General features: G+C 42.1%; 2 protein-coding genes across 5 annotated transcripts in view; one reads left to right on the top strand and one right to left on the bottom strand.

Moving 5' to 3' along the window:
- LAMA5 (laminin subunit alpha 5) overlaps nucleotides 1-1,958 on the top strand; it is a 253,667-nt gene extending 251,709 nt beyond the window's left edge. For all 3 annotated transcript variants that reach the window (XM_067468220.1, XM_067468219.1, XM_067468218.1), the window contains exon 80: nucleotides 175-1,958. In XM_067468220.1, the coding sequence (XP_067324321.1) occupies nucleotides 175-332 (158 nt within the window). In that variant the 3' untranslated portion in view covers nucleotides 333-1,958. The remainder of the gene's footprint in view (nucleotides 1-174) is intronic.
- Nucleotides 1,959-3,573: 1,615 nt separating this feature from the next.
- On the bottom strand, nucleotides 3,574-17,442 carry ADRM1 (ADRM1 26S proteasome ubiquitin receptor). Of its 2 annotated transcripts, XM_067468221.1 has the most exons (11): nucleotides 17,334-17,433; nucleotides 14,381-14,530; nucleotides 13,459-13,669; nucleotides 13,084-13,200; nucleotides 11,829-11,952; nucleotides 8,226-8,312; nucleotides 7,718-7,799; nucleotides 6,276-6,514; nucleotides 5,992-6,149; nucleotides 4,727-4,829; nucleotides 3,574-4,164 (listed from the first exon to the last, which is right to left on the bottom strand). In XM_067468221.1, the coding sequence occupies exons 2-11, from the start codon at nucleotides 14,386-14,388 to the stop codon at nucleotides 4,058-4,060; spliced, it is 1,236 nt and encodes a 411-aa protein (XP_067324322.1). In that variant the 5' UTR covers nucleotides 14,389-14,530; nucleotides 17,334-17,433; the 3' UTR covers nucleotides 3,574-4,057. The 2 variants fall into 2 exon arrangements, with proteins under 2 accessions (XP_067324322.1, XP_060627970.1); XM_060771987.2 differs by lacking the exon at nucleotides 14,381-14,530 and having other exon boundaries at nucleotides 17,334-17,442.
- Between the last annotated feature and the right edge of the window lie 2,389 nt (nucleotides 17,443-19,831).

Genomic DNA, 19,831 nt, shown 5'->3' with positions numbered 1-19,831 from the left:
TTAGGAATTGTGAGAGTTGCAGTCCAAAACACCTGGAGGGAGGGCCAAAGTTTGCCCATGCCTGAGCAAAGCCATCACCTCAAAATTAGTTGTTGGAATGACTGCTGTGGCAACAAAACAATGAGCAAATGAAAAGCCAAAGGTGTTAACAATATTTTGTTTTCTCTTCTCCAGAACTTAGTTTTGCTCTCGCTACACCACTCCACACGGCTCAATTCCCATCCTATGTGGGCTGCATGCGGAACTTGGCGATTAACCGGAACCAGATTGAGCTAAGGCAAGCTGGGAAAGTGAGGGGCTCTGTGGGGCATAATGGGTGTCCCCTCATGTAGCCACTGTTTCTGTACAAGTGCAAAGCCAGGACTAAGGAAATTTGCACCACTCTCCACGAAGGTCCTCTTGTAGCCAGCTTTTCCTTGCTACCAGGAAACACACTCAGTGTTTCGTACCGACAACAGGTGCTTCCAGCAGAGTGAGCGTAGTATTGATTTCTGAAACATTTCCTCCCATGTGTCAGCGGTGAAGTATTCTGAATAGAGAAAGGGATGTGCATAGTGCGTATTTCTAAAAGGCTGTCAAACATACTCACTGTAAAATTTTACTGAAAGGCCTCTTAGCATTTCACCAGGTTGAAATGTTCAAGGGACAGGAAGTAATGATTTGAACATACCTGTATATGATTATCTAATTGGCAATTTCATTTCGTAACTCCTAAGCAGCTTGGGTCATGAGAACAAAATCTGGGAAGGGTTTGCAGGCTGAAATAATGGGAAATCTTGGCCACTTGGAGATTCAAAGCCATAGAATCAAAGAGTTGGAAGAGACCTCATGGGCCATCCAGTCCAACCCCCTGCCAAGAAGCAGGAATATTGCATTCAAATCACCCCTGACAGATGGCCATCCAGCCTCTGTTTAAAAGCTTACAAAGAAGAAGCCTCCACCACACTCCGGGGCAGAGAGTTCAACTGCTGAACGGCTCTCAGTCAGGAAGTTCTTCCTCATGTTCAGATGGAATCTCCTTTCTTGTAGTTTGAAGCCATTTTGTTCTCGTCTTTCCCAGCTGTCAATAGTTACGCTTTTGGCAACTAAGGAATTAAAGTGCCTGTAATATTTTCCCCCAATTTCAACTTAAATTCTGATATTATGTTGTCGAAGGCTTTCATGGCCAGAATCATTGGGTCGCTGTGAGTTTTCCGGGCTGTATGGCCATGTTCCAGAAGCATTCTCTCCTGACATTTCACCCACATCTATGGCAGGCATCCTCAGAGGTTGTGAGGTATGGTTTCCAATATACCTCACAACCTCTGAGGATGCATGCCATAGGTGTGGGTGAAACGTCAGGAGAGAATGCTTCTGGAATAGGGCCATACAGCCTGGAAAATTCACAGCGACCCAATTTCTGAGCAAAGGATAAGTAAAAATGTACTATTATGGCAGCCTGAATGTTAGAAATACAATGAGCTTTTTTTGGTTGTAAGCTACATATGAAGCGTAATACATTCCTTAGGAAACTTCCAAGGTGCTTATTTCTGGCCCAAAGCAGGAAGAGGAAGAGTCCTCAGTAGCCGCTTGCAGGGAAGGAAAGGGCAGCTGGTTCTCGCGCCCCTCTCTCCTTCTTGGGCCCAATGCCTTCAATGCTCCTTACATTCACTAACACAACAGTATATGGGTCACTTGTGCACTTAGAAATGTCCTTATATAAATATATATATATTTGTATATATCTCACCACATGGGACAAAATATTGGTTCTGAAAGGACTTTATAACTTATCAGTATATTGGTTTTAATGTTGGGGTACATATTGTAAAATGGATTTAACAAGTCTTGGTTTCTCTTTCAACAAATGTAATTTTATCTGTTTTGGAGCTGTACTATTAAGGCATGAAACTCTGTAAATCACTGGTACATACTTTTAATTCAAATAAAGTTTTATGGTCTATACTTTGTAAAAAAAATATGGCACAGAATGTCCTTTTGTACAGAGTGGTCTAATGCAGAAGATGGGGAGCACACTTGTTGAAACAATCTCAGAATCAAAGAGTTGGAAGAGACCTCATGGGCCATCCAGTCCAACCCCCTGCCAAGAAGCAGGAAAATCGCATTCAACGCACCCCCGACAGATGGCCACCCAACCTCTGCTTAAAAGCCTCCAAAGAAGGAGCCTCCACCACAATGTAGGACAGAGAGTTCCACTGCTGAAAAGCTCTCACAGTTAAGGATTTCTTCCTTATGTTCAAGTGGAATCTCCTTTCCTGTAGTTTGAAGACATTGTTCCGTGTCCTAGTCTCCAGGGCAACAGAAAAAGCTTGCTCCCTTCTCCCTATGACTTCCTCTCACATATTCATACATGACCATCATGTCTCAACTCAGCCTTCTTCTTTTCTACAGGCTAAACATGCCCAGCTCTTTAAGCCGCTCCTCATAGGGTTTGTTTTCCAGATGCTTGATCATTTTAGTTGCCCTCTGGACACATTCCGGCTTGTAACATCTCCCTTCAATTGTGGTGCTCAGAATTGGACACAGTATTCCAGGTGTGGTCTGACCAAGGCAGAATAGAGGGGTAGCACGACATTCCTGAATCATACTAGACTCCTATTTATGCAGGGCAAAATCCCATTGGGTTTTTTAGCTGCTGCATCACATTGTTGGCTTATGTTTAACTTGTTGTCCATGAGGACTCCATGATCTTTTTCACACATACTGCTATCGAGCCAGGCATTCCCCCGTTCTGTATTTTTGCATTCCATTTTTTCTGCCTAAGTGGAATATCTTCCATTTGTCTCTGTTGAACTTCAATAAATGAGGATGCCATGCTAGGACATACTACAAAAGAAATCTATGGAACAGTTCTCTAAACCCATTTTGTTTAAAATTGCTAGAAATTTTCAACTCAGAAGAGTTCAGGCATGCTATTTTCCCTTTTCTTTTGGACAAGCCCTAAATATGTCCTTGTTCCCCATCTACTGCTTTAGTATCATATAACTAGTACCTGCTACTCTCACAACAGCATTTCTGAGAACTTCATTATGACTTCCCAAATGGACAAAATGTGGTCTAGCATCCTGCCCGGTTTGTGCAAGTTAGGATTTTACTCTTCAACACACAAAGGTTGCCAACTAGATGCCCATAATCCACACACACTTTAGAGAAGGGGAGTCTCTGGTGGCGCAGTGGGTTAAACCCCTGTGCTGGCAGGACTGAAGACCGACAGGTTGCAGGTTCGAATCCGGGGAGAGGCGGATGAGCTCCCTCTATCAACTCCAGCTCCTCATGTGGGGACATGAGAGAAGCCTCCCACAAGGATGATAAAAACATCAAATCATCCGGGCGTCCCCTGGGCAACGTCCTTGCAGACGGCCAATTCTCTCACACCAGAAGCGACTTGCAGTTTCTCAAGTCGCTTCTGACATAAAAAACAAAAACTTTAGAGAGGGAAGATTATTGGAGGATGGATAAGCCAACTAAGACTTCTGATATAATTGCTGGAAAATTGGGGGTCCACATAATGAGTTCTGCCCACAGAAAAGTTTTCTTTTTTTCCTCCAGAAAACCATGATGCGCACACATAAATAGTTATTTAATCAATTTCATTGTTGTTTTTGAGTATTTCAGATTATGTGAAAACATACAGTAGTAGAAATAAAGCACATAGCTTTACAGAACCAGAAGACACTTCTCACCATTAAGGCTACTAGATCCAAACTGTCAAATAAATCATCCTGTTAGGTCCAGATGAGGCCTCAGAGGAGCATAAAGTAACTTTTGAGAAGGGGTCTTGTAATTAATTGCTTGTAATATTTGTTAAATGTGCCACATTAGTGATACATCCGAATTAACACCAACCCCAGAATTACAAGTAAACCAAATCATTTCTTAAGTGGTAAAGAAACACACCCATTTAAGAGTGCAGCAAGTGGCGAAGGAGGTCAAAATACACAGCAGTAGTTTGGCAGAGAGATCCTTTACTTATAGTTTCAGTACATGACGTTACCTAGCGATCCTACTTTCCTTATAGTTAGTATCTAGGAGGACCCATAAGACACAGCTGGGAGGCCTAATCTAAGCTCATGTCTTCCTCTTCGTCCTTCTTCTCCTTTGATTCTCCTTCCTTTTCATCAGATTTCACGTTGTTTTGCATTGCTTTTGCAAAGGCCTCCACATCTGAAACCAAAGGGCAATACATTGTAATCTAGCCAAAGAAGTTTTTACAAGTTCTCTTCCAAAAATGCCATATATACCAGGCATGAGCAAACTTTGGCCCTCCTGGTGTTTTGGACTTCAACTCCCACAATTCCTAACAGCCTACTGGCTGTTAGGAATTGTGGGAGTTGAAGTCCAAAACACCTGGAGGGCCAAAGTTTGGTAAGACTGATCTAAGCACATTAACATAACAGATTTGAATGCAATGATCAGCTAAAAGGCACAGTTAACTAACACTGTTGCAATCCCAGCTTTCTCCTGCATCAGAACAAAGAGCCATAAGGATTCAAAACCACAGAAAGATATTCCATTCAGTAGCCACTAGTCCAAGGGCATCTCACCGCAGTCTTGAGATAAAGAAGCTGAACAAAGCCCCCTTCCCCCCAAATCACCCTCATCACTACTTCAGGCAAGTTCATAATTAAAAGATGCAGGGCCCAGAGGACCTCCAAGACCACTTCTGAGCTGGCAAGAGGCGTTTCACTTCACTCCAGTTCCATTGATGGCGATAAAAGAAACTTACCCCCTTTATTTGCTGCATCTACAGCCTCTGCTGGTAAGCCAAACTGACTCATCAAAGGCCCCAGCTGCCCAGAAGCTAAGGCTGCGCTGAACATACTCAGTGCCTGCAAAGAAAGAATCTTAAGATTTATGTCCAGTTTAGGTAGGCATTAAATGGCTCGATCTTCTAAAACATATATCCCGAGAGGAAGAGTGTGTTAGGGACAATAATCTAGGCTCACAAACAAGCACTGCCTGCCATTTTAGCCAGGCTTCAAAAATAACCCCTTGCTTGAATTGTCTAAAAAAGCCAAGATCTTTTTGTAGGCTGGAGCAGAGGTATAAGATTTCTAGACATTTTGAACCCAAGGAGGAAAATTGCCCTTTTTAGGCTTTCAGGGGAAAGAAACACGAATTTGTTTATAAACATCCAGTTCTACACTTTTGAACAGTTCAAGCATTCTTCCTGGTCAAGCTGGGTAGCAAATAATAATAATCATCATCATCATCATCATCATCATCATCATCATCATCATCATCATCTATATAAATTAAAATGTATTGTTTGTTTGTGGGATTAACATAACTCAAAAACCACTGGGCGAATTGACACCAAATTTGGACACAATACACCTATCAGGCCAACAAGTGACCATCACTCATAAAAACATTGAAAAACACAGCAGAAGAGACTTAAGCCAAAAAATAAAATAAAAAACATTACAACACATGCACAAAACTACATATATACACATATGCACAAATATATACACACACAAAACACATATACACAGACTGGGCCACAGCAATGTGTGGTAAGGGACAGCTAGTAAACAATGTTATTTGTACCTGCCACCATCTCCCTGAAGGGACTTGGGATGGCTAACAAAGGACAGCAAAGTGCTGCACATAATTAGTACCTAGACCTAAAAACAATAAAACCTTGAAATTACAATAAAACATTAACATTCACAAAACACAGTAATAGCTGCGGATAAAAACAGGTTCTTTTCAATTGACACACCCAGTGCCAAGGTGATACCAACAGTAAATCCTCAGACAGCCCTTAAAAATCTACTCAAGATCAAACTTTTGTTTGAAAAGCCATGTTTTTAAACTGGATTAGAAGGTCTGAAACAAGAGGGCTAACCTAATCTCTCTAGGGAGGACATTCCAGAGCCAGGGCACCACCACTGAGAAGGCCCTCTCTCTCATCCCCACTAAACCGAATTTGAGATGGTGGCTCTCCTGCAAGTTCTCTCTTACTGAATAGTATCATATTTTTACCTGCTGGAATTGTGGAGAAGTCAGCGTATTCTGGATCTCATCTGCCGTCTGTGGAAGAGATTCCCCCGAAGGGAGGTAAGGCAGCAACCGCTCTTGAACCTCCGTATTTGCCAAAATGGGTGCCATTATTTCAGGGGTCAGCACAGTGGACAGATCAACTGGAGAAGAAGAAGAGAGTATGATTATTTTATGAGCTAAAAACCCACCAGGAATTCGCTAAAATAATCTAGAAAGACTTCTGAAAGCTCCAGGTTTAATTTAGACACCACCACATTCCCTTGTACCTTGCTGCCCTCCTGCACCCGCTGGCACGTTCATGGTTGCCAGGATGGTCTGGAGGTCGCTCAGCTGGATGGGCTGGGTGGGGCTTGTGGCGGCACTGGTTCCATTTCCTGAGCTCGGAGCAGGACTGGGACTGGCAGCAGTGGCAGTGGTAGAGGCGGCAGGAGCTGTGGGCGCAGGCGTCACCCGAGTGGAAGAAGTACTGGAAGATGGCGTCACCGCTGCGGATTGGCTGCGAGAGCTAGAAGGGAATTGTTTTATTAAATTAATCTTTGCAAACATGATTCTGAGGTGGGCTTTTTTGGGGGTGGGGGGAGTTTACAATACAGACACTGATACACTTTTAAACCACCCCAAATCCCTTTGGGGAGAGAGGGTGGGTTATTATTTATTTATGCCACCCTGAGTCACCTTCGGGCTGATATGGGTGGGATAGAAATAGAGTAACTAAAATAAATTATTTATTTATTTATTCACAGCATTTATATTCACCCCAAAGGAGACTCAGGGCGGATCACAGAACATATACACGGCAAACATTCAATGCTGTTAAACAGATAGCATAGACAACAGTTAGAGATAGTATGCCAGCATTTTTCCCAACTTCGGTATCCTGGAGTTTGTGCTTGATTCCGGCCACAGGGGGGTGCTGTCTCTCCATCCTCTATGACAAAGAGCCCTTGAACACAGACTTCCTCCTTCCTTAGGTGGACAGCAAGCTGTGCTAAAGGTCGGGTGCTCACCATGACCGAGGCCTCGAACAGCCAATCTTTCAATCTGTAAGACCTATTGCTGCTGGTAATTAACCAGCAGTGCTAAAGCCTGGCCATCATCATCATCATCATCATCATCATCATCATATTAAAAGAGTAGCAGAAAAATCATTAAAACACAAAAATAAGTATTTTCTCCACTTCTAGTATAAACATTATTATTTAACTAATATCACATTGAAAGGTATCCTAAAGCTGCCGTTGCTATGATGATTATGATTAGCGAAGCCCAAGAGCTATGGCTGTGCTTACAACCTTGCCAGTCCTCCCATATCTCCCCGTTATCCCTTTTATCATCTAGCCAACTTTCCCCCATGAGATTCCAAACCTTTCCATCCAAAAATCAAATTAGACCATGGTCTTCTGTATTAGATTGGTGCAGCAAAAGCTACCTTCCTGAGGGTTCATCCTAAAGCAACACAGCTAACAGTTAAGGGGTTCCAACAGGTTTAATACAGTGACTATCTGGAGCAGACTCGCACAAGCACACATCATAGGAACATATAATGAACAGGAACATGTAATGCTGAAATATTTCATAGAATCATAGAGTTGGAAGAGATCACATGGGCCTTCCCCCAGCCAAGAAGCAATGGAACTTGAGCTGCTTCCAGTATTTAGTTATATCTTATTTGTTATTAAAGGCAGCTACAAGCTCTGGATCTTATTACCTTGAAGAGGAACTGCTGGTTGGAGGCCCTCCGCTTCCTAGAAGACTAGCCAGACCGGGACCTGTGAGGGCACCAAGGCCACCTTTCGCAAGAAACAAAAGAGCATCCACTTAGGCACTGGTTTCCTTTTAGAAAGAAAGCTAATACACTGTTATCTGAACTTCTTTATCTACTTCAAATGTGTCTGATTTGCAGTACCCACACATATGTTACAAGATACAGATGTGTGGTTTATTTTCATAATTTCCTTCCTGAGACTAGAGGCTTTCATGTCTTCATCTCCTAGGGCACGTAAGGTAAACAAACAACATCTGTTGCCAACACTCGTTTCCCCAGCATTCTAGCAATCATATCCACTGAAAAATGAAATTTTCCTCTGGGTATATCTGCCATTCCATAAGTAAGTGGCATTTTCTCACTTTCCTATACCCTTATCCAGTTTGTGACTCTGATCGGGCCTAACCCAGGCAAATGCTAATATTAGCATACATCTACAAAAGCATCTTACCGAGTCCACCTAAGCCTGTTGGTCCAATCAGCTGCATGAGCTGGTTATGGCTCATGTTTCCTAGAAGACTTTGCAAGCCACCTTCACCTAGACAGAAATGAAAGAAAATGTGAAGCATGACATTCACATGCTCTTACAGCTTCAATTTAAAAACCAGACAATGTTAAATTGACACCAAACAATGAGGAAAGTCCTAGGGCTATTCCCAAAATGCAATAAGTGTTCCTACGGTGAACTGGTGCTTTCCAGATTATATCCTGATTTTCAAAACAACAAAGTACTTGCATATCAACCTACAGTTTTCAATGTTGAAGATTCTTCTTAGGTACTGGTATTTTAGGATAACTACAATTATGGGATTTTATTACCACTTTCTTCTTTCCCATATAAATACCTCGATTTCTGATTTACCGCTTCGGAATAATAAGAATAACATTTTTTTGTGTAAAGGTGTTGTAAAAGGTAAAGGTTTTCCCTGACATTAAGTCTAGTCATGTCCAACTCTTGGTGGTGGTGGTCATTTAAGCCGAAAAGCCGGCATTGCCCATATGCACCTTCAAGGTCATGTGGCCAGCATGACTGCATGGAATGCCATTACCTTCCTGCAGAAGCAGTACCTATTGATCTACTCATATTTGCATGTTTTCGAACTGCTAGGTTGGCAGAAACTGGGCCTAACTGTGGGAGCTCACCCCGCTCCCCAGATTTGAACCGCCAACCTTTTGATCAGGAAGTTCAGCAGCTCAGTGGTTTAACTTGCTGCACCACTAGGGGGGCCAAAGGTGTGGTGTACAGAATGCAAAAGAAAGAGGGAAAAGATCAAATACACATAATACAAATAGATTTTCCCACCAAACCCATCCCCTCTAGTGAACCACCATCCACCACTCAGTGTGAAACTCGTATCTCATAAACACCCTACCCTTATTTTTATATTAACACATTCCTATTGTGGCTACTTTAAAGTCTACATTTGTCTTCCTTTCTAAATATTCAAATGCAACCCCCCATTTTCTAATTTTCTGTTTTATTAAGTTTTGAAAAAAGGAAGTTATGCTGCTGTACCCTGTATAATCTCTATGTATCATGTAAATCCCACTGTTGTGGTTCTCCTATCAGCAACCCTGGAAGTGTTCCTTCCTTCATATCTTTATTTCTTTTACAATTTCTATCCAATTTTGGGTCCATTAGGGTTAGTATAGAACCTGCTTAAATTGGAGTTTCACTTTATTAATATCTTAATCTTCATAGACTTTCTCTGGTTCTAATATTTTATTCAAATAAAACAATAGTTTTCTTGCAGTTACATGGTATGAATAATTGACTTAGTTTTCTTGTTTTAAGAGACGCATATCTTTATCCAACAAGTGCAATTCCTGAATACATGCAATGTCTGTCTTAACTTTATACAAATAATGAAAAACCTCTTACTCTTAATACAGTTGTTCAACCCATTTGCGTTGAATGAAATGATTTTAATCTATCTGACATTATCCAAATGATCTCCTCTCTCTTCCTCTACTCCCACAACCCAAAAGAGCCAAAATGTTCATAGAATAATAGTACCGCTAACGAATTCATCACAAATCAGTCCCTTTCTCTATCTCTTCTTTTTCATCATCACATTCTATCTTCTCCTGTATTTTCTGTTCTTTTCTTCCGGCCTGCTGTTTCTGTTCTGTTGTCATTGCCCCCTGCAGAATCTGCTGCCTTCTCCTTTGTTACTGAGCCTCCTCTGGATCATGGCCTTCTAGGAAGTTTTTGTTATACTTCCTCAGGAATTGTTCTGCCTTTGAGGTGTCCAGAATTGAATGTCTCTTTCCTTTATAATAAAAGGACACCTTGTAGAAACTGCCATCTGAAGAAAATTCCCATTTTCTTCATTTTATCTACTAGAGGTGCAAATGTTTTCCTTTTCTTGAGCAGTCTCAATGATATTTCTTTAAGCATCAAGATTCTGCTTCCCGCCACTGATATGGGTGCATCATATTGCTTTTTAAGTATCACTTCCTTAAAGGATTTCGAAACTAACTCTAAGATGCAATCTCTTGGTACTTTTTTTATTCTTGCGTATACTGTATTAACTCTGTACGCCATTAGGATTTTTGCATCGACCACGTCAGTGTCCCCTTCTCCGATGAGAGTCGCTATGAGCGTTATCAAATAAGATTTCAGGTCTCCTTTTTCCACACCTTCCTTCAAATCCCTGATTCTTATTACATTTTCATTAGTCTTTAGCTCCAACAAGTCCATTTTATTTAAGACCTCTTCCTGGGATTTCTCCAGATTTGAAATTTTGTCTGAATTTTGGTCTGCTTTTTCCTTCACAGACTTAAGACTCCACGACAATTCTGGATACTTTGGATTCCATCAGTTCTTGACTGAAATTTTAAAAGTATGTTCCATTGCTTTAATTTCATCTCTCAAAAGCTCCATGCCAGTTTTCAGCTCTTGAAGCATGTATCTAATTTCTAGAAGAACAGGATCTGGTGAAGTAGTAGGAAGGTCTACTATCTCTTTGATGCCATCTCTCATAGACCCCTGGCCCATTTTCAGGTCTTGGATCATAGCCCTTATTTCTAAAGAACAAGGTCAGAAGAGGATGCAGTTAGTTGAGGCTTTAAGCCCTTTCGGACCCAGTAGTATCTTAGGTGATTTTTTTTTCTCCATCTCTTTTTCTCCATTTGAGTGGAAATCACTTCAAGATCACTTTAATAATCCTCAGTCAAAACAAAGCTGGGAGAGAGCCGATGCAAACAGAAGGAGGGTGGCAACAAGAAGTATAATTTACACTTTATTCATATAGATGACTCTTATTCTATAGTAAAAAGCACCAATTTCAATTCATAGCAGTCCAGAGAACTGTTATAGAGCAGATTGATGTATTTAAAGCTCTTAGGTTTCTGCATGATAACAGACAATGTTAAATTGCTCTAGTCCCAAAGTTACTTTCCTCATCTCAGCCAGGAATAAGGAATAAATTGTTGTTTTAAATTCCACGTAAGAAAAAAGACAGTTTCCAATGAGCAAGTGCTGATGTGAACCGGATCTGAGTCCCTCTTGGAGGTGAGAAGATCGGTATAGAAAACTTTTAAATAAATAAATAAATTTTAAAAATAAAAGAATGTCCTTACTTTAAAAGCAGTTGGTTGCTGGGTTTTTTTTTTGTTTGTTTGTTTTTGTGAAGACTCTGTCTTCAGAGACAGGTCTTGGCTCTCAGCATAGGCTGAGCTAAACATAAGAAATCTCCTCCTCTGTAGCCCTAGCAGCTGTTTCACAAAGCCAGTATCTCTCCTCATCCATTTGATCTTGGCATGAGGGTCGAGAGGAATTTTTCTCCAGCTGTCTTCACGCTCACTGGAGCTTGCATTTCCGCATCTTCCACGTTCAGCAACCAAGTCAGAGGTGCTAATTTACTCCTTTGGTATTACTGACATTTTTTTGCTTTTACAGAATATCTACTTTTATTTTAATTTGATGTTTAAATCAATTCTATTTGGATGTATCATGCTAAAAAGTGAGCCAGAAAACAAAAGGCTGAAGTATCAAACTGTTATATAAATAAAGTTTATGCAGAAAAGGATTCTGGGGTCCAGTCTGTACCTCCAAGAGCAGAAAGTTCATGGCCCCCACTTCCGCTGCCACCCAGAGCTCCAGGCATTGGTGGGTTGTTGAGATACTCATTCACCTTACGGCAGTGCTCTTCATCTTTCTCTGTCTTGGGTTCCTAAAATAGTAAATAATTGCACTGCAATGGAGAAGTCAAACTTATAACATCAGATTATTCCTAGTAAACATAGTTTCTGTTACACAACAGCAAACTGACAGCAGTCTACAGATAAGAGAAGAGAAAGGAGTAGGTCCTTGTGTACTGGGTCAGCCTGTGCCTCAAGCCTCTAGCGAGAAGTCAGGGGATGAGTTGCCTCTGGAGACTTTTCAGAGCCTTTTTTTTGTCGTGTCAGGAGCAACTTGAGAAACTGCAAGTCGCTTCTGGTGTGAGAAAATTGGCCATCTGCAAGGACATTGCCTAGGGGATGCACGGTTTTTATCATCCTTGTGGGAGGCTTCTCTCATGTCCCCGCATGAGGAGCTGGAGCTGATAGAGAGAGCTCAGCCACCTCTCCCCGGATTCGAACCTGCGACCTGTCAGTCTTCAGTCCTGCCGGCACAGGGGTTTAACCCATTGTGCCACCAGGGGCTCTTCAGAGCCATGAGCAGGAGGGATTCCAAACCCAAATCTGGATATTGACTTAGCGCCAGAGCCAGAGGACGATGGAAATGTAGCAACACCTCAGCCTGCAGAGGCAGAGCAGGAACAAACTCAGGGTAATGGTTTGTCTCCACTCTGTAATCAACCACCAGCCGCTCCTGAGCAGACCCCCAGCTCACTTGAGTCACCAAAAGAGCAGAGGCAACAGAGGCTAAGGTTTGCCTTAAAGGAAGGGCATAGAAATGCTCATTTAGCTGCAAGGGAGCAGCAGAGAGGAACTGACAAAGTGCAGTCAGAATCCAGATCATAGCTTTCTGGCTTACTATAAAGCAGCAGTGAAAGCTACAGGCCACTTGTGGGAGCAACTTACATTCATGCTATACCCACTGTTCATATTTCATTGAGAATTTCCATAACTTGGCCCCTGCTTTGGATTATCATTGACCTGTTTGCTCCAGCCTTGACTTGTGCATTTTAACTTTCCACTACTCTCTGTAGATTATCTTTGAACTTGGCATAACAACTTTGGTTAATATTATTCCCAGCTATGTTCCTGTATGTTGGTATGGCTGTTAACTGACTGTTGGTCTTTGGGACACCTGATATCTAGGGTTAGCCAGCACATCTTGAGACTAATGCAATACAGACCTGCATCCAGAAGAAGAGTCGCTTGGATCCAGCTTTGAATTTCAACACATATACACGGCCAGTAGTACACTGAGCAACTCTCTTAAACTCACAGTCATCAGGAAAAATAATTAAATCCTAAAAATAGAGGGAAAAAGTACACATTCATTCCAAAAAGCCATCAATATACAGTTAAAAATCTCAATTAGGAGGGGCTTCACATGTAAAAGGAAGATGCACAAGTTATGCTTTTGTGGAACCTGAATATCTTCCTTTAGCACGATGCACAAATTACAGAGACATAGATCTCTTTCACACAAGGATACTACATTTAATTATCCCTCCATATATAAGGGAGTTCAGATCTACATAAACAGGTTTGTGAATTTTACTTACATCCTCCACATTCCCAGAAGTCCTGTCTTTCCAACAGAAATGAATGAGGGAATCATCCGTTTGCTGGATGTACACAAGACCTTTCCTTTTGTCCGGTGTCACAGTACTGCCTTTCAAAGACATCTTTCCAGCACGAAACTCTACCAGGTATTTGCTAGATGAGCCCCGGGAGCCTGGCACCAGGCTTGGAAATAAAGCCCCAGACGACATCCTGGAAAGAGGCAAAGGCTCATTATTATCTCTCTTCCCTCATGCACAGAGTTCTGTTAACACTCAAATCTATAGATATGCCAGCAAAACAATTTTCAGGAGAACAGAGTTCAGCATTAATTTAAGAGAGCCTAAAAAAAGAGGAGGACCAAAACAGAATTCTTGCAGAACCTAAATCTTCTCAAACAGATTCCTAGTTAGGCTGAATCACTCCAATAATCATTTCCAACTGACAATGAACTATGCATGGCAGGAAATAGTAAGGGACAAACAGCTCATCTAAGCAGCCACATTCTTGTAGATACTGTGTCTTTTCTTGTTTACTTTGCATGCAATAAATACCTCCTTTTACTCAAGACTAGTACCAACTTTTAAATCCTCCTCTTTGTTGTTGGCAAGCTTTTGATAGGATCTAAGATTTATATTTAATAGTCAGGAAAACATCTAGTATAATTCAAATGAAAAGCCAGGGTGGTATTCAAGATTAATTTAGGCAGTGTCTGCTAAAAAGGGCTGGAAACCCATTACTGTGATGTACCATCTGCTTGGGGCTGAGAGACACATATACCAGCAGATCATTACAGAGAAGATTCTCTTCCAGTTCAGTCATTTTGATAGAGGCTTACTGATAATTTTGTGTGCATAAAAAGTGAAAACTAGCCAAAAGACTCAAGAAAAATGCAAGTCCATAATCTAAATATAATCAGCAAACCTTTGCATTCAGGCTTTGTTTTCCAAAGCAGCTTCCTCATCTGTCATCTTACTGCTACTCCATGGTCTCAAATATCATCTATTTTTGCTGGTTACAGCACAGCTCCCTCAAATATATTCTGACTCCAAAAGCCAAGAGCTCTCCAGTCACCTAAGACCATGACACAAAGCATTTTTATGATGCCAGTGATCTGGGGCATATCAAATGATCTCTTGAGTAAGAATGAGTGATGCAAGAGTTGTGCAGAGAAAACAGAAGAAAAAACAGAAGGTGGAAAATTCATCAGGAAAGTATTACTTCTCCAGTTGTTTCTCTTTATAAGCCCAATATTGTTCTCTTTCTCTCAGTGAACTCATGGCAAGTCAATCAAAAGTCTACAGTGAGTAAATTCCATTATAAAAAGACGTTTTGCTCATGTTTGATAATTCATGCATAAAGGGAAAACATAATTCAGATCGGTGTGTTTGAATCAGGGGTGGGAACGTTGCCAAATATTAGAAGACTGTGACTCCAAAAATGTATTTTCAGAAACATTTTATCAAGAATAGAAGTTTACTTTATATTAAAAAAATCCTACCACATTAAAATAAAGCTTTTCAGTCTAAAACAGCTACTCACAACCTATAGCTAACCCTCCAGGTGTTTTGGACTTCAGCTCCAAGAATTCATTGGACATGCTGTCTAAGGCTTCTGGGAGTTGGAGTCTCAAACACCTGGAGGGCCATAGCTTGTGCAGGCCTGGTTTAGAACAATGCTCATTGCACAATATGATGTAGGGAGATAACAGGGAGTTTTCCACTCAGTGTGTGAGGGATTGGCATGATATTTGTGACCACTGCCCGTAACTGTTTCCTTCTCTCCTAGAAAAAGATCATAACTCTGAATGCCACTATTCTAGAGAGAATGAGTGCTCCAGCAGACTCCCAAAAAGGAAATTTTCTCCATTTTTTTAATCCTGTGTTTATGTGAACCGTCCAAGGAACCTACAAGATTTGAAGATCAACATCCAGGAAGAAATTGCCAACATAATGCCTGCTATGCTGGCAAGAGTCATGACAAACACCAGAAATCGGTTTACTCAGTATATGGAGAATGGGGGACATCACCTACCTAATTTGATCTTCAAAACCCCGTAAAACAAAACTTTAAGTATGCACCTACATTATAAAAAATAATAAAAAATTATGATTCATACACTGGGTTTTATTAAGTTTTCAAAAAACAAAGTTATGCTGCCTCACCCTGTAGCTGTGTAGAAAAACACAAAAAGGAGTAGAATCTAGAAGCATCTTTGAGCCTGATTTAGCTTGAATTTTCATGGATTACAATCACTTCTTCAGAGGCACTAATAGGTGTGCAAAATTAATGTCATGGGTATTTAAATCTTTAACTGAGTACTTCCAACAGAGCATCTGAAATGTCTTGAAAGTGATGAAAGCGCAAGGTAATAGAAACCAGTCTCAAAGGTATTATTAGATGCTTTCCACACCTTTCTAGAATTCTCTCCCGAAAGACATCAGAATGACCCCATTGTTGCCCTCTTTCAGAAAACGACTGAAAACCTCCCTATGTTCCCAAGCCTATGGTGAAATGAGTGACTGAATACATGGCCTTATGGTGTATGGAAACGGTTTTTAAATTTCCCTTTACTAATGTAAAAGGTGAGGCAGCATAACTTCCTTTTTTAAAATGCGTGCAATTCAGTCAGTTGAAGACGTAGCGAAGCGCTAGTGGTCTCATTCGAGAGGCGGGAGTATAAAGTTTTGTCCTGACACAGTTCAGTTCAGTCACCATCATGTGTTGGAACAGTGAAATATGGAATGGTTTATGAAAACTCCTTTTAAATTTCCCCTTTACTAATGTTGTTGAAATGTGTTTTATAGGATGGTTTATCATTGTGTTTGCAACTATTTGTTTCACACAATTTGATTTGTATCTACAGTGTGGAACAGGCCTGGGCAAACTTGGGCCCTCCAGGTGTTTTGGACTCCCAACTCCCACAATTCCTAACAGCGTTAGGAATTGTGGGAGTTGGGAGTCCAAAACACCTGGAGGGCCCAAGTTTGCCCAGGCCTGCTGTATACACACACAAACATGGATACATATATTTACACAAACAGATATAGAATCTAGCTATCTATATAAATTAAAATGTAACATTCGTTTGTAGGATTAACAGAACTCAAAAACCACTGGACGAATTGACACCAAATTTAGACACAAGACACCTAACAACCCAATGCATGTCCTTCACTCAAAAAAATGATTTTGTCTTTTGGGAGCTGTAGTTGCTGGGATTTATAGTTCACCCACAATCAAAGAGCATTCTTAACTCTACCAACGATGGAATTGAACCAAACTTGGCACACAGTTCTCCCATGACCAACAGAAAATACTGGAAGGGTTTGGTGGGCAGTGTCCTTTGGTTTTGGAGTTGTAGTTCACCTACATCCAGAGATCACTGTGGACTCAAACAATGATGGATCTGGGCCAAAGTCTACACAAATACTCAATATGCCCAGATGTGAACACTGGTGGAATTTGGGGGAAATAGAATCTTTACATTTGGGAGTTGTAGTTGCTGGGATTTATAGTTCACCTACAATCACAGAGCATTCTGAAACCCACCAACGATAGAATTGGGCCAAACCTCTCACACAGAACCCCCATGTGGGCCACAGCAACGCGTGGCAGGGGACGGCTAGTAACTAGATATAACCTTCATCCAAAAGACTGCAACCATATTGGCCACGAATGTCTGTACTGGCCCTTTAAATACAAAGAGAAGCCCGATGACTGAACTGCGCATGCTCAGTGGCCACAAGAGGGAAAAGGGGGGATGAGAGGGAGAAGATCGTGGCGGAGAAGCACGAAGGCATGGGGAAAGGCCTGACGCGGCCCTCACGCCTTCTTCCCCGATCCTGACATCCTCCCTTCCTCTCCTCCGCCTTACCTTCAGCTTCTCTCTCCTCAGAGCCCTTTCCAAAATCTGCCTCGCTCGCTCCTTCCTTCCGCTTCCCTCTGGCCAAACCGGAAACCCGCCCCTCCCGTCCTCCTCCTCTCTGATTGGTCGGCGAGCTCTCCTTCACTCCTGTCATTCAAGCCCCGGCGCGAGGCCGAGCTGTCCAGGCGCGACCGGCATGCACCGCGCTGCCTCTATTGTGCTGTGTCACGCCGGCAAGGAGGGAAAAAGGAGGAGCGCGCGGCCTCTAGCGGCCGCCGTGGGAATCGCAAGGGCATTGCGTCATCACCCTGGTTATGACTTCACCCATGCCCAGGGGAAATTGCAGCTGAATATAATACACCTTTATTTGCAGAATATTGCCCACTTGGCTGGCAGGAAGAAGGAGACATTTGCTTGCTAATTGTTCAGTGTATACAAACTTTGTTTCATGCACATTATTTAAAATGTTGCATAAAATTGCATTCAGGCTATTATTTATTTATTTATTTATTTTATTTACTTTGCTTATATACCGCTGTATCTCAAGCCCGAAGGCGACTCACAGCGGTTCACAAACAGTAAAAACAGTAGAAACAGCAGTGGTTCCATACAACATATAACAATTGACTTAACTTAAATTACCAATAAGCAATTACAATGCACAATTATTACAAAAAACAACCGTACCCAATCTTCTCATCATCCAAGCGTAGTCCAGGTTCGTCATCCATTGTTCCATTCCTATGTTCCATTACCAGATTGCACTAAATTACTCAAACGCCTGCACAAACATCCAGGTCTTCACCTTTTTGCGGAATACTATTAGATATGGTGCTAGTCTAATGTCCGTAGGAAGGGCGTTCCACAGCCGAGGAGCCACCACTGAGAAAGCCCTATCTCTCGTCCCCACCAGCCGAGCTTGAGAAGCAGGCGGGATCGAGAGCAGGGTCTCCCCGGAAGATCTCAAAGTCCTGGTGGGTTCATAGGCAGAGATGTGGTCAGATAGGTAGCTTGGGCCGGAACCGTTTAGGGCTTTAAAGGCCAACGTCAGCACTTTGAATTCAACCCGGTAGCAGATCGGTAGCCAGTGGAGTTGGCACAACAGGGGGGTTGTATGCTCCCTGCGCTCCGCTCCTGTTAAAATCATGGCTGTAAATTTATTTATTTACTTTATTTATAGACCGCTGTTCTCAGCCCGAGGGTGACTCGCAGCGGTGTAAAACATGAAAGCAACAATATTCAAAGCACGATAAAAAAAACAATTCACAACATTATACAAAAAACAGTAGCATCATTTCTACAAAAACCATTCCGCGTCGTCTCATCGTCCAAACTACAATCCGGTATCATTTTCCGTTGTTCCATTCCTGTCGTCATTACCAATTATTGCACTTCTTGTTCGAACGCCTTCTTGAACAGCCAGGTCTTTAATTTCCTGCGGAATATCATCAGGGAAGGAGCCAGTCTGATGTCCACAGCCGAGGAGCCACCACCGAGAAGGCCCTGTCTCTCCTCCCCACCAGGCACATCTGTGAGGCAGGCGGGATCGAGAGCACGGCCTCCCCGGACGATCTCAAAGTTCTTGTGGGCTCGTAGGCCGAGATGCGGTCAGATAGGTATCTTGGGCCGGAACCGTTTAGGGCTTTATAGGCCAAAGCCAGCACCTTGAATTGAGCCCGGTAGCAAATCGGCAGCCGGTGGAGCTGGTACAACAAGGGCGTTGTGTGCTCCCTGCGTTCCGCTCCTGTTAGTAACATGGCTGCCGCACGTTGGACCAATTGGAGCTTCCGGGTCGTCTTCAAGGGCAACCCCACGTAGAGAGCGTTGCAGTAATCTAAGCGGGATGTAACCAGAGCGTGGACTACCGTGGACTATTATTATTATTATTACTATTATTATTATTATTTATTTGAAACACAAGATGAGTCCACAGCAGACACTCTGCTGGCTGTTGAATTGGATCACACATCGGACACTTCCCAAGTGTCTAGCGCTGTGTGATGTATCGGCGAATAATTTATTTTATTTATTTCAAACATTTTTACCCCTCCCTTCTCAACCCCTAGGGGGACTCAGGGCGGCTTCCAATTGGCAATAATTCAATGCCGCATCATAAAATACAAAATAGCAAATATAACAATTAAAACATAAACATTAATAAAGATTAAACTGTATACTTACGATCCATTTAGCTATTGCCAGTCTGGTGGCTATTTATCTAGCCATATACTAATGATTACTCCACTTAACTTATCTAAATTGACTTCCAAGCCATAGTCAAACATTATCAATTGTCCTTTAACCTAATTGCCCAAAGGCCTGGTCCCACAACCACGTTTTTACCTTCTTTCTAAAGGTAAAGAGGGATGACGATGACCTAATTTCCCCGGAAAGCAAATTCCACAGGCGGGGGGCTACCACCGATAAGGCCCTGACCCTCATCCCCGCCAAACATGTTTGATACAAAGGCGGGGCCGAGAGCAGGGCCTCCCCAGAAGATCTTAAGC

Source organism: Anolis sagrei, chromosome 4 (genome assembly GCF_037176765.1).
Source record: "Anolis sagrei isolate rAnoSag1 chromosome 4, rAnoSag1.mat, whole genome shotgun sequence".
NCBI lineage: Eukaryota > Metazoa > Chordata > Lepidosauria > Squamata > Dactyloidae > Anolis > Anolis sagrei.
Note: the sequence above shows the minus strand (reverse complement) of the source record. Positions and strands in the feature narration are given on the sequence as shown.

Excerpts from the sequence above, each read along its gene's own strand:
- ADRM1 (XM_067468221.1), bottom strand. Across the intron at positions 11,953-13,083 it reads GACTCTTCTTCTGGATGCAG|GAACCCAAGACAGAGAAAGA; the intron begins GTCTGTATTGCA and ends TTACTATTTTAG. Across the intron at positions 6,515-7,717 it reads ACCAGCAGTTCCTCTTCAAG|CTCTCGCAGCCAATCCGCAG; the intron begins GTAATAAGATCC and ends ATTCCCTTCTAG.